The sequence below is a fragment of the Bison bison genome, unplaced genomic scaffold, assembly GCF_000754665.1.
Source record: "Bison bison bison isolate TAMUID 2011002044 unplaced genomic scaffold, Bison_UMD1.0 scf7180017864456, whole genome shotgun sequence".
Lineage (NCBI taxonomy): Eukaryota > Metazoa > Chordata > Mammalia > Artiodactyla > Bovidae > Bison > Bison bison.
The window spans coordinates 23,770,575-23,782,693 of record NW_011495018.1 but is presented as its reverse complement, the minus strand read 5'-3'; the positions used below and the strand labels follow the sequence as shown (position 1 = coordinate 23,782,693).

Here is a 12,119-nt window from a genome sequence, read left to right as displayed (position 1 = left end):
AATATTTAATACATGCCCCTGGCATGTATCCACAGAATGTGAAGATGAGGAACACCAGGACAGGCACGTAGGTAGCATGAGGGAAGATAGAGATTTTCCTTTTGTGTATCTGTGAAATAACAATTAGTTGAGTGTTAGCCACATATTTCCTTTGTCACTTACAAGGTAAGGTCATCAGAAAATAAGACAGAGATGCCTGGTAGCTCAGTTACAATATAATTGCCTCATTAGATACTTTGAAGGATAATTTCTCAAAGATGTATGACTTTGGAGAATCAGGCATCCTGATAAATTTGCAAAACACAGAGTACATGCTCAGAAGGCGTATATGAGACAGAACGAGGGACAGGGAGAAAACAGACAAGCTTTGCATCTCTCAATGTGGTCTATGGAACAGCAGCATGACCATCACCCGTAAGACTGTTAGACACATAGAACCTCAGGCCTCACCTGTCAAATAGAAACCTGTATTTTAATAATATCCATGGATGGGTAATATGCACATCCAAGTTTGAGAAGCACTCCCCTAAGGCTCAGCAAGCCCTAGATGTCCCAGAGGAAAAATGTTTACCTGAGACCCCAGAGTACTAACCTTCAGGTTAATGAGCACTCCAGGTCTTAGCTTATCTAAACATGTACCCTGAGAAGTTCAGCAGGAAACCTTAAATAAAAGAGGGAAAAAACACTCTGCATAATTGATGATGTTTTCAGCCTCTGGTTGTCCTGGAAGATAGAAACAAGGCAGAGGTAATGAGAGGCAGTGAGCAGAACCCCTGGGGTGGCGGTTCTGAATCCTTTCTCCCCGACTTCTGACCCCAGAGGAGTAGGTGTTCAGTGAGAGGCTGACACAGACCAGGGCTTGCTGTCTCAGACCAAGGCCTGCCATCTCCCTCAAGGATGCCAGCTCATTCCTCTCAGCAATCTTTCCCCCTTCACCTAAGGTGGTACGTATCAGTATCACTTTAAAAACCCCAAATCAAAACAAAACAAAACAAAACAAAACAGAATTGCACATAAGCCTAAAGGTAGAAGAACAACCTGAAAAGATCCTTGGCCTTTGTGTAGCTCAGTGCTCAGACTCTCCAAGAGGAATCATCCATTCTACTTGAAAGGCTTCAGGACATCCATCAGTCTTCCTTGACAACAATTCCAATTCTACCTAACTTGTAAATTTCTCATTGTAATCTCTGCCCATATTCTCTCAATCAGTCAGTCAGCAGTTCAGCTTCAAGTCTGTTTTAGACACAGAGGAATGAGCCTCTCATTGTTGATCATAGTGAACTCAAGTGATTCTAGAAGGAAGACGTCCTTACTCAAAGGGTTTCATGTCCCTGACCCCTTTTCAGACCTTACTGCCATACTCTGGAGTCTGATTGCAATTTTATAGGAATAATCCAGAGTCAGGAGCCCACCAATGAATCCTGCCCATGGATCCAAGGTGGTCGATAACGCAAAGTGAGGTTTGGTATAAAAGCTGCCCAATGCATGACTTTACTTATGTACATTTTATTTTTCTTATGTACATTTCTTCTGGCAACGGTAGCTTGATGTTCTTTGACAAACATTCTCATCCCTCTCAGACAAATTTCCCTCTATGCTCAGTCTTTGCTACTTTCTCCCACCCTCAGCACCAGAAGTGATCTTGCAAGCCTAGCATTCAGGGAATGCTGATCGTTGGATTGGCAATGGACATTCCACCCAAGCAAACTTAAGACATGATTCTATAATGACTGTGAATTACTACACAGAGAGAGAAACTATATTTTACTGTTAGTTTGCAAGCAGTCAAAATAAAAAATAAAATCTAGATCTGTTTGAGATATATCTTGCAGGTAGAGGATAAGCCAATCCAGAAAAAAAAAAAAAAAAAGTAGGTTCAAAAGGTAAAGAGAGATGATTCAAATTCTGTGACACTCTTGGGAGTCTCTGAATGTGGATACCTAAGAAGTCTGGCCATGTGTGAACTTGTTAGAGAGGACAGTAAAGCAAATGATTGAAAGAATGGTCTTTAAATAAAGCTAAGTTCAAATCCTAGCTCTGAAATTTAGCTATGTGAACAGAACTTTGTGCCTCAGAATTTCTACCTGCAAACTAGAGATAATAGCATGTCCTTCATGGAGTTGAAAGGATTAAATCAGTTAGTAAGTATTAAGCACTTAACAAACAGTGCCTGGAACCATACATGCTAGCTATTTTTAGTTACACAAACCCTAAATCTCCTTTGTTGATTAAGCCAGGTTGATTTGGCCTTTCTGTTCATTGCAAATATTAGGGTATTGAAATATTATATTTACATATATTATATATACACTAATACACTTAATAAAAAAGTGGTTCATCCACATGTTTTGTTTTGTTTTTCCTAATGGAAGCAATTAACTGTGGAAATTAGCCCAAGGGTCATTCATCCATGGAGGGCCAATGGTTCCCCATTTCCTACAAGACAAGTATCAACATCCTTACACTAGCATTTAGAACCCTTAGACAACTATTCCCAATTCATGTTTCCTTCCTTGTCAGCGGGGTGTAGCACCATCCCTGAGTTCAAGCTAAAATATTTCAGCACTAACCCGAACATCACATAACTAATTCCCACCTCTGTGTCTTTGGAGTGAATCAGTGCCCTCGTGAACCTTCGAGGTCTGGGCCACAAATAGACGATGCATTAAATAATCTTAGGTGCCAGAGTAAATCATCTGTATTATCCCAGCCCACTTAAACTTGTCCTTGGTAGATGTGGAAGAGAAAACATGGATGCTTTTAAGTGTTTAAGTCACTTAGAGAACTATTCACAGAACTATGGCTAATTCATGTTGATGTATGGCAGAAACCAACACGACACTGTAAAGCAATTATCCTTTAATTAAAAATCAATTAATTAAAAAACAACAGATTAAATGGTCAGCACCAGATGAGGGCCAAGGACAGATCTCTTTCTCTAAATACAATCTAATTTTATTGAATAGACTGTTTAAAAATGACAGATGACACTGGTCTTAAATATTTTAACTGAAACCGATGACATATTTAAATACCATCTTTCCTTTTCTTGTCTACATCCACTTATATCAGGAAAACATGCTATCTCACCCAAAATGGCACTTCATGTTGAAAGCTCATACTGAGACACAAAATTTTAGACCAAGAAGTGAACTCTGAGATCTTTTAGAGCATTTCCCAATGTCCATTCGATAGGACATCAATATTGTTGGATTTTAATAGTTTTTTTTTTGATGGATCCCTTTGTAAAATGTTTTGATGAATGCAAATTATACAGCTTTCTTGCTCACAGGACATCCTAGAATCTTTAAATACTGGTGAGCTTGTTAGTCTCCAGACAAAGAGCATGGAATGGAGTTTATTTCCTTTTTTAAACTTTCAATCATAAACCAAATTTTCATGAAGCATCTCTAAAGGCATTTTATTGAATAACACATTTGAGAAAATATTATTTTGAATCTAAGCTCTGTATGTAAAAAAAGAAGAAAAAAACGAAAACAGAGAAATTGATAAACCAGCCCAAGGTTCAGAGCAGGTGAGTGACAGATCTAGGTCTGGAATTAGGGTCTCTCGCTGTGAATCAAGCAGCCTTTTCATCACCCACACCCCAGTTCACATCGATCTTCTCCAACACAGACAACTAGATCCATACTAATAATAATATTACCTTGCTTTTATAGAGTATCTGTCCTCCAAAATGCTCAAAGCACTTTCATATGTATTGCCTCATTTATCTCACTTGAGTAGCTCAGAATGAGCTCCAAGTATGTTAAGGGAGGAAAATGGTCACTAGCTCTCCTTCTGCTGGGCCTCAGGCTCTTAACAGTAACAGCAATATTAAAATCTCCCCACCCCTGCTTTCCGATCATCTTTGCCACTGTATTATTATTATTTTTTAATACAGCTCAGGTTAACCTCAGTCTTTTCAGAGCTGATGCAATGGAAGGGGATGACTAAAGAAAATTTGAGCATGGAAGTGCTGGCTTTTGTCTCCCTTCTTTCAGTGAGCATGGAGCTTTGCTCCCTTCCTGCTGCAGCAGGAAAAGGTTTGATACAGGTCATGAAACATATGCATCTTTGCCATGGATCACTCCACCCAAGCTGAGGCTTCTCTCTGAAGGTGTAATGGGATTGTAATGAGGCATCTCTTTGCCTTAAATAATAAACACCTACTTGGACCAAATAATATATTAATTTGCTGTAGTGGCTCTGATTTTTCTGGAAACAAGCTAAATTAATCACCGCATTCTATCCTCAGACCTCAGATGAGGCTGAGTAATGGAAAACGCTCATCTGGGACAGTGGAGTGGAGGGGTGGGGGTGCAGATAGCCAATTTAGGCTCAAAGTAAAACTTCTCTTTCCAGATTGGCACGTTACCACTGGGTGCGATAATCCACAGTGATTGGTGTGATGGCTATGAAAAAGCAATGCAAAGTATGCATTTCCTAACACCAGCCAAGGGACCAAAGTGATTTCTTTGATTTTAAACTACCATTTCTGAGACAACTTAGGTCAACGGGACTTTTTTTTTGGACGCTACTCAGTGTATAAAAATCTGAGGGAGTGGGAGGTGCTGCTCCCTTTTAGTTATAGAATCTATTAATTTATTTTGAGAGTAGAAGAGTATAATACAAGGAATGCTGGTCTGGGAGTCCAGAGACTTATATTTTAGCCTTGATTCTGCAGCAAGTAGCATTTAGTTTAGCTGAAACTTATTCCACTCACAAAGTATATTCCCAAGAAAAAGTAAACAAGAGATGAGTGGCTCAGATATGCTGTTTCCTGATTTGGTCCCAATTCCCACATGCCTCTTGAACAGAAGCATCTCACTGCATTGAGTGTATTCTTGTTTTTAAAGGTGTAAATCTTGCAAGCCAACTACTTCATTTGTCAGTCAATCAAAGTCAGAAACTCATTTCAGTGCTCAAGGAAACAAAGCAAAAGAAATAAAACCACCAGCTCTGTGGAACTTACCAAGATAACACGATCATCTCCCTCATGGACCTCCCTAAAAGATTACCAAGGGAAATTTTAACACTCAATTTTTCTTTTGCTGACTTTACCCAATTCTCATTTAAGGCACAACTCCAATGTTGTGTTTGTCTTTTTGTAAAATGCTATGCATGCTATGCTAAGTCGCTTCAGTCGTGTCCGACTCTGTGTGACCCCATGGACAGATAGTTCAAGCTAAATCACGAGTGAGGAGCATTTAAACATATACAGGCACAGGCATACAGTTCTGGGCAATTACCACTGTTATTAATCTCTTAGCAGCTGAAAATAGTAACTACTCACATGGAAATAGTTTTTTGAAGTTAACAGCATAATTTAATGTGGGTTATTATCTCTAATGGGCTGAGGTTTACAGCTCACCTTTCACTACGCTAGGGTTAGGGGCAGAGTGATGGCCAAGAAGGAGAATTCTGCCTGGAGAAGCCACTGGCTCTCCTGGGAGAGAAGACCTGCAGTGCCCTCGTGCTAGATCTACCACAGGGTCCCTGGGCAGGAAGCTGGTATTGGTCCAAGAGAGCATATTACAAACTCAGCAATAAAAACACAAGACACAGAGTCATGAAGATACAATTGAAAAGAAGTTATCGATGCTCCTTGTTCAACCAAAGATTTCAAAGCTGAGCTGCATTTAAACCTACACTCTTCCCTTCTTATAACCACATACATCTCCCTTGTTTTACGATCCACACACCCACCTGTCAGAATGGCTATCATCAAAAAGCTCCGAAGGGTTAGCAAGGATACAGAGAAAAGAGAACCCTAGTATACTGTTGGTGGGAATGCAAATTGGCACAGTCGCTGTGAAGAATAATATGGCGGCTCCTCAGAAAACTAAAAATAGAACTACCATATGATCCAGCAATTTCAATGCTGGGTATATAGTCAAAGAAAACAAAACACTAATTAAGAAAGATAAATGCACCCAAATATATATATATCAATCGGAGAAGGCGATGGCACCCCACTCCAGGAGCTAATATAATACTGCAAATAAACTATACTTCAATAAAAATTTTTTTTTAAATGAAGACGCATTTCAGTGGTTGTTGCTAGAAAAAAAGGCACGATGCATTAACAATTTACTGCCACTTAAAATACCACAGTGGCAACAAGACCGCAAATCCACAACTTTGAGCGCCTAAGTAAGTTTCACTTCCACTAGGTGGCGCTCCGTATTAACACAGTTCTTTAGTGTTTATGGAGAGACAGCCTGGGGATGTGAGCTGTTGGGAGTCTCTTGTCTGCCTCTATTTTCAAAACAGTACGTTTTGGGGAAAGTTTAAAAAATTAGCTGTGTCGCTGAACCCTAAAGACAACTAGTCTCATAAGTTCCGAGGAAAAGCAAAGGTCAGAAGCTGTATCACTGTATCTGTGATACAGTGACTGTATCACTTTATAAATACTAACAACAGGTCAGAATACACATGTATCATACCTGTTGCTCTGATATACTGTGTGTCCAAAGCATAGTTTCTGTTTTGCTAAAAACCAATACATACCACTTGACAAGCAAAAGCAAATCAGTTATCAGTGTACTCAGATGTCCCTGTAGTAAGAATTCCAAAGAATCAGAGAAAGAGAGAGGAGAAGAGGGGTACGAGAGGGAGGGACCACTGACAGAGAAAGGAAGATAGTGAGATTGGCAAAAAAGAATATAAGTGAATTTGAGAAATGGAGATGGGGGATTTAAAAAAAAATAACTACAAGAGACTGAAAGGGTCCTTGGGAAAAAGAATAGGTGCTGAAATAGAGGAGCTGATTCAGGCCATACCTTGGGCAAAGCATATTTGGGGAGCTTCATCTGGGCAAACGCATTCCTTCGGTAGGACACGTAGTAATGTGGCCGTCCCCCTGATGTCAGCTGCAACGTAAGCACAAAGGTGGTAAAAGGAGTCACTACCAGTTACAGGTCACAGAAGAACAGTCCCTGCCCGGCACAACAGCGCGAGTGACTGCTGTGGGCAAGTGTAAAGCACTGGCACCCAGTTCCAAAACAACCCAGTGTATGTGAGCTGGTCAGAGGCCCAAACTGAGCCTCCTTGACAGAAATACAATTCTTCGACTTGCCCTGTGGCTCAGAAGTCAGGAAAGAATTTTGGTTATTTTTCTTTTAACTGACACAAGCCTGAGAGTATATTGGATCAGAGCCCCTCAGCAACCCAGCTCTCTCTAGCCCCAAGACTGTGACCACACAAACAGGTCCTTGTGCCACATCAAAAGGGAATGGGCCAGGGCACACAGTGGCAGGACTGGTGCCCCCATCTCCGGGCACTGAATTCCAGTTTCGTGCAGTCGCACCACTGGCTGTGTGCATGTCCCACACACAGCAGTGCTGCTGACATGATAGACGGAAAGCCAAGCCAGGATCATGGTTCTAAATCATTCTCGATCTCCCCGTCCCGGAAGAGAATGGTGCGCTACTGCCCTAGGTCTGTCCAGGATGTACAGCCCAAAGAACCCGGTGGGTCTGAGGGAGGGGGTAGAGCAGGGTGGTCTCCATCTCAGTTGAGCACCATGAATGAGGTGTCAGGGCTGCACTGCCAAACTCTCCCTTAATCCACCTTTAATGAGATATTATTGACACATAATGTATGCAGTTTTAAAGTGTACAATATGATTTGATGCATACATATTATGAAATGTTTACCACATATAAGGTTAGCAATCACCTCCGTCTTTTCATTTAATTAAGATTGTATGTGTGTGTGTCTGTGTGTATGTTGATAACATTTCAGACTTATTCTCTTAATAATTTTCAAGTATATAATATAGTACAGCCACCATGCCGTATACTATAGCCCCAGAACTTATAGCTAGACACGTATACCCTTGACCAGCATCTCCCCATTTCCCTAGCTTCTGAAAACCACCATTTGACTCTCAGTTTCTCTGGATTCCTGTTGCCACTCTTAACTCATATAAACACCTACAGTTTGAAGTCAGTTGGTTTGCATACTCAGAATGTCAACAAATGCTCTGGGTGAATTTTCATCAGACACATAAAAATGTGACTGGAAAGTTATCATATTCACCATGATGTGGCCAGCTCTCTCTTAGTCCTAGAGATGGGTTATATATTCATAACGGCCTGGGTAAAAATATATATGAAACTCTAAATGCACACTTGATTCTTATTTGTAAGTCATATATATGGATTATAAACTGTTAATAGAAAACAGGAAAGGTCCCTGGAAGCACCACTGATGGAGAAATGAATTATATATAGAACCAATATGGGTAACCATTTTCCATTTTAGTGTCACTTGATAATTTGATGCTGAAGTTATCAGAGTGCTCATTACTCATTTTCCTGAAGAAAAAAGGAAATGTGTGTGTGTGTGTAATTGTGAAATAGTTTAAAAGTACAAGGAATTTGAACATTTGCTTTTTGATATTTGGGATCAAATATTCTAAATTATAACTTCTTGCCCAAGTAAATATAGTAGTGTCTAGAATGTCTCAATCATAGTGAAATTGTATGTACGTAGTGTATTATATATAAACTATTTAGCAATAGTAACTTTGTCAATTTTAACATGAAAAGCAACAACTGAGTTTTTAAATGTTTTGTCCAAACAAGTTTAAAGTTTTATTAACTGCAAAAAGAAACAAAGGATACTTGTTCCTTCTCTCTTCTAATTGCTCCTGAACCCACAGTTTCTCAAATTGTTCTCTACTCTCTCTGGAAGTGAAAAACCCACCTGAATGTCTCATCTAAATTCTCTTGATCCTAATCACAGCAGTGTCTGACAATAATGGCTGATTACTGGCTCTGCCGCCCACCACCTCCAGCCACCCCACAGCTTGTTACCACCTGGCTCTCTATTTTTAAGGCAGGTTCAGAAGACGGGGCTTGTTGGCTGACTGCTCTAGGAAGAGACTGACATATCTGCTCAGTCCTATTGAGGACTGAAGGGAGCCTCTTTGGAATGCAGAATGTGAGGAGGATGAATACAAGTGTGCATAGTTCTGGAGACAACCTGAGTATTCAGAGCAGTGTCCCCAGGACCCCGTTTTGACACATCCTCCAGACACTGCCCCAAGGAAGTGAAACAGGAGGGAAGAGGTCAGGGCAGAACCTTTAAAAGAATGACACGTCATAGGACATGGCAAAGACTGATTAGAACCGACTGGGTCCAAGATGCGGGAAGATTCTGTTTCCAAGGCACCGTGAGCTGCATTATACACTCACTGCACTACTTTAGCACGCTAAAAGACATGTCAGCCAGTGCCATGGCAGTTCTGCGGGCAAGCATGAAAGGTCGAAAAGTCCTGGAAATGCCTGCCTCTTCCCCCCAATAACTGGAATAATCCTCCCACTGATTAGCCTATGAAATTACCCAGGCTGTAAAAACTAACTGCCGTACTTCTAAGCTCTCACTTGCCCTCTGAGATGGCCCACACTCTGTGGACTGTGTTTCTCTCCAAATACATCCACTTCCTACCAATTACTTTATTTCTGAATTCTTTCACTAAGAAGCAATAACTTCAAATTCACAGGCAATAGAAGGAATTACTATTCTGTTAGTATAGAAGCTTCAACTTGGTAATGTTCCTTTTGTTAAAAAAAGGATGCCTTTGCTTCTTTCTCTGTTGTTCTTCAGGGAGGGCAAGCAGGTGAAGGGGCTGCATTAGAAGCAGGGAAGGGAAATGTCTTTGAGACAATCAGCGGAAGCGGATCTTTCATACCTGAACAAACACATAATCGTCCTGGACAATCAGAGAGTCTGGGTCGATGTAGCCTGGGAAAGGTTTATTTCTGTTGGCCTCTGTGCAGTTCTGCATTCGGCATGTTAGGTATTGTGAATCTGAAAAAAGAAAAAAGAAAAAAATACGGGTGGGGTGATGTACACACAGTATACAGAGTCAGAGTAGACATTTTCTGTTCCTCTTGCTATCTGCAATTCTTTCAACAAACCTCACATTCTCTGTTAACTACATTATTGTTGTTATTATCATTGTTTAAATTTTCATGATTATTTTACTCACTTGCTATCAACACCACCACCACTATTTCCCAGTGCCTCCACCAACTCTTGTCATCCTAGAATACTAAATTCTGTTAACTAATTTTTTTTCCTTCCAAACCAAAATGAAAAAAAAAAATTCAAAAGCTGGCAATAATACTTGTGCTTTTTTAGTTATTTTCCTTATTAATAGGATTCACTGCCAAACTCTGATAAATAGGGAAACACACAAACATACATGCAATCATTGGTCATCTCATGCTAGAAGTACCCTGTTATAAACAATACATAATAAGGCCCTGTGTCAAGGTAAAGGTTTTTCTTCCATTACTAATTGGAAATAAAACAGAATTGAGAAGAGCTTCCATACTCAAAACCATTGTTCTCATTTTATAGTTGAGTAAACTAAGACCCTGGAGAAGAAATGGCAACCCACTCCAGTGTTCTTGCCTGGAGAATCCCAGGGACAGAGGAGCTTAGTGGGCTGCCATCTATGGGGTCGCACAGAGTCGGACACTACTGAAGTGACTTAGCAGCAGCAGCAGCAGCAGCAAACTAAGACCCTGCCTCTCACCTGAGACCAGAGCAGGTGATAAACATACCAGTAAAAATTACTTTTAACAGATTTGACCCCTGCTGCTGACAGTATTAATATATTGTACCAGGGAGGCTGTCTCTGTTTTTCAGCCACAACTGTTCTGCCCTCTCTATGAATCAGACGTCACTCAGAACTCCCTTTTGCAGAACTCCCGAATACATTCAAACCTTCCATCAGTGCTGCTTCAACCTCCCCTCATGCTAATCTCTTCTCTCCAAGTGATTCTTCTAATCTGACCTAAAATATGTTTAGAAATTTGGCCACATTTTCTACCACTTAAGAGGCTTTACATTTGTATTCCCTCTGTTCTAAAGGCTTCCCCCCAGGTTGTTCTCTAAAAAGGTCTAGATTTCACCTGTTATTTTTGGGGGTCTCCTATGATTGCTTTTCAATAATACTCCATCCTGTTAATTCCCTTCATGGAACTCATCACAATCTAAAGTGAAAGTGAAGTCGCTCAGTCGTGTCTGACTCTTTGCGACCCCATGGGCTGTAGCCTACCAGGTTCCTCTGTCCATGGGATTTTCCAGGCAATAGCCCTGGAGTGGATCGCCATTTCCTTCTCAAATCAGCACTTAGTACATAATAAATAAATATTCTTTGGAACATGGCACTTTACTGGAATATATCTTTTTGAACGAAAAAGGAAATTATTTTACCTTTTTTTTGATGTTTAACGAATGGGTGAGTTTGATTTTAGGACATACAAAGATGTATGAAGAAATACACTCCTCCAAATGGAGAAATAAGGACATGATTACATGAAATGGGGGTAAGCAATTGTATGCTGAGTTGGATATAAGGATTCACTAATGACTTCCCTGGAGAAAGCAATGACACCCCACTCCTGTACTCTTGCCTGGAAAATCCCATGGAAGGAGGAGCCTGGTAGGCTGCAGTCCATGGGGTCGCTAAGAGTCGGACACGACTGAGCGACCTCACTTTCACGTTTCACTTTCATGCATTGGAGAAGGAAATGGCAACCCACTCCAGTGTTCTTGCCTGGAGAATCCCAGGGACGAGGGAGCCTGGTGGGAGGCCGTCTATGGGGTCGCACAGAGTCGGACACAGAGTCAGAGTTCCCTGAAGGAAATTTCTAGCGCTGCTGCTGCTGCTGCTAAGAAACTCTAGTCGTGTCCGACTCTGTGCGACCCCATAGACGGCAGCCCACTACTTTTACTTAAAGCTCAGTTCAGTCGCTCAGTCATGTCTGAACCTGGGCAAACCTGTACTCTACAAGCAGTGCCACTAGGGGGCGACATGCACATTTGCTCCAACTGACCAATGGCTGACAGTTGCTGATAAGCTCTAAGGAGAGGAAAGGAAGAGAGCTTTATCCACAGTCTTCCTTTATCCTGCTGCCATGTGTGGGGATGGAAATAGCTCTCAAGTATATGTTTTAATCCATCTAGTCCTCCAAAGAATGACTAAAGAAAAGACTTCTACTCTCCCTTCCCCATTGACATTTTTAGACATTCTTATATTATTATATAAATTATAAATTATAATATATAAATTCATATAAATTATAAATATATAT

General features: G+C 40.7%; 1 protein-coding gene across 3 annotated transcripts in view; it reads right to left on the bottom strand.

Annotated features, from left to right (window-relative positions):
• The window catches only part of SORCS1 (sortilin-related VPS10 domain containing receptor 1), a 577,390-nt gene that overhangs the window by 130,273 nt on the left and 434,998 nt on the right, over positions 1-12,119 (bottom strand). For all 3 annotated transcript variants that reach the window (XM_010859390.1, XM_010859389.1, XM_010859387.1), the window contains exons 7-8: positions 9,704-9,822; positions 6,786-6,875 (exon numbers count right to left, since the gene is read on the bottom strand). In XM_010859390.1, the coding sequence (XP_010857692.1) occupies positions 6,786-6,875; positions 9,704-9,822 (209 nt within the window). The remainder of the gene's footprint in view (positions 1-6,785; positions 6,876-9,703; positions 9,823-12,119) is intronic.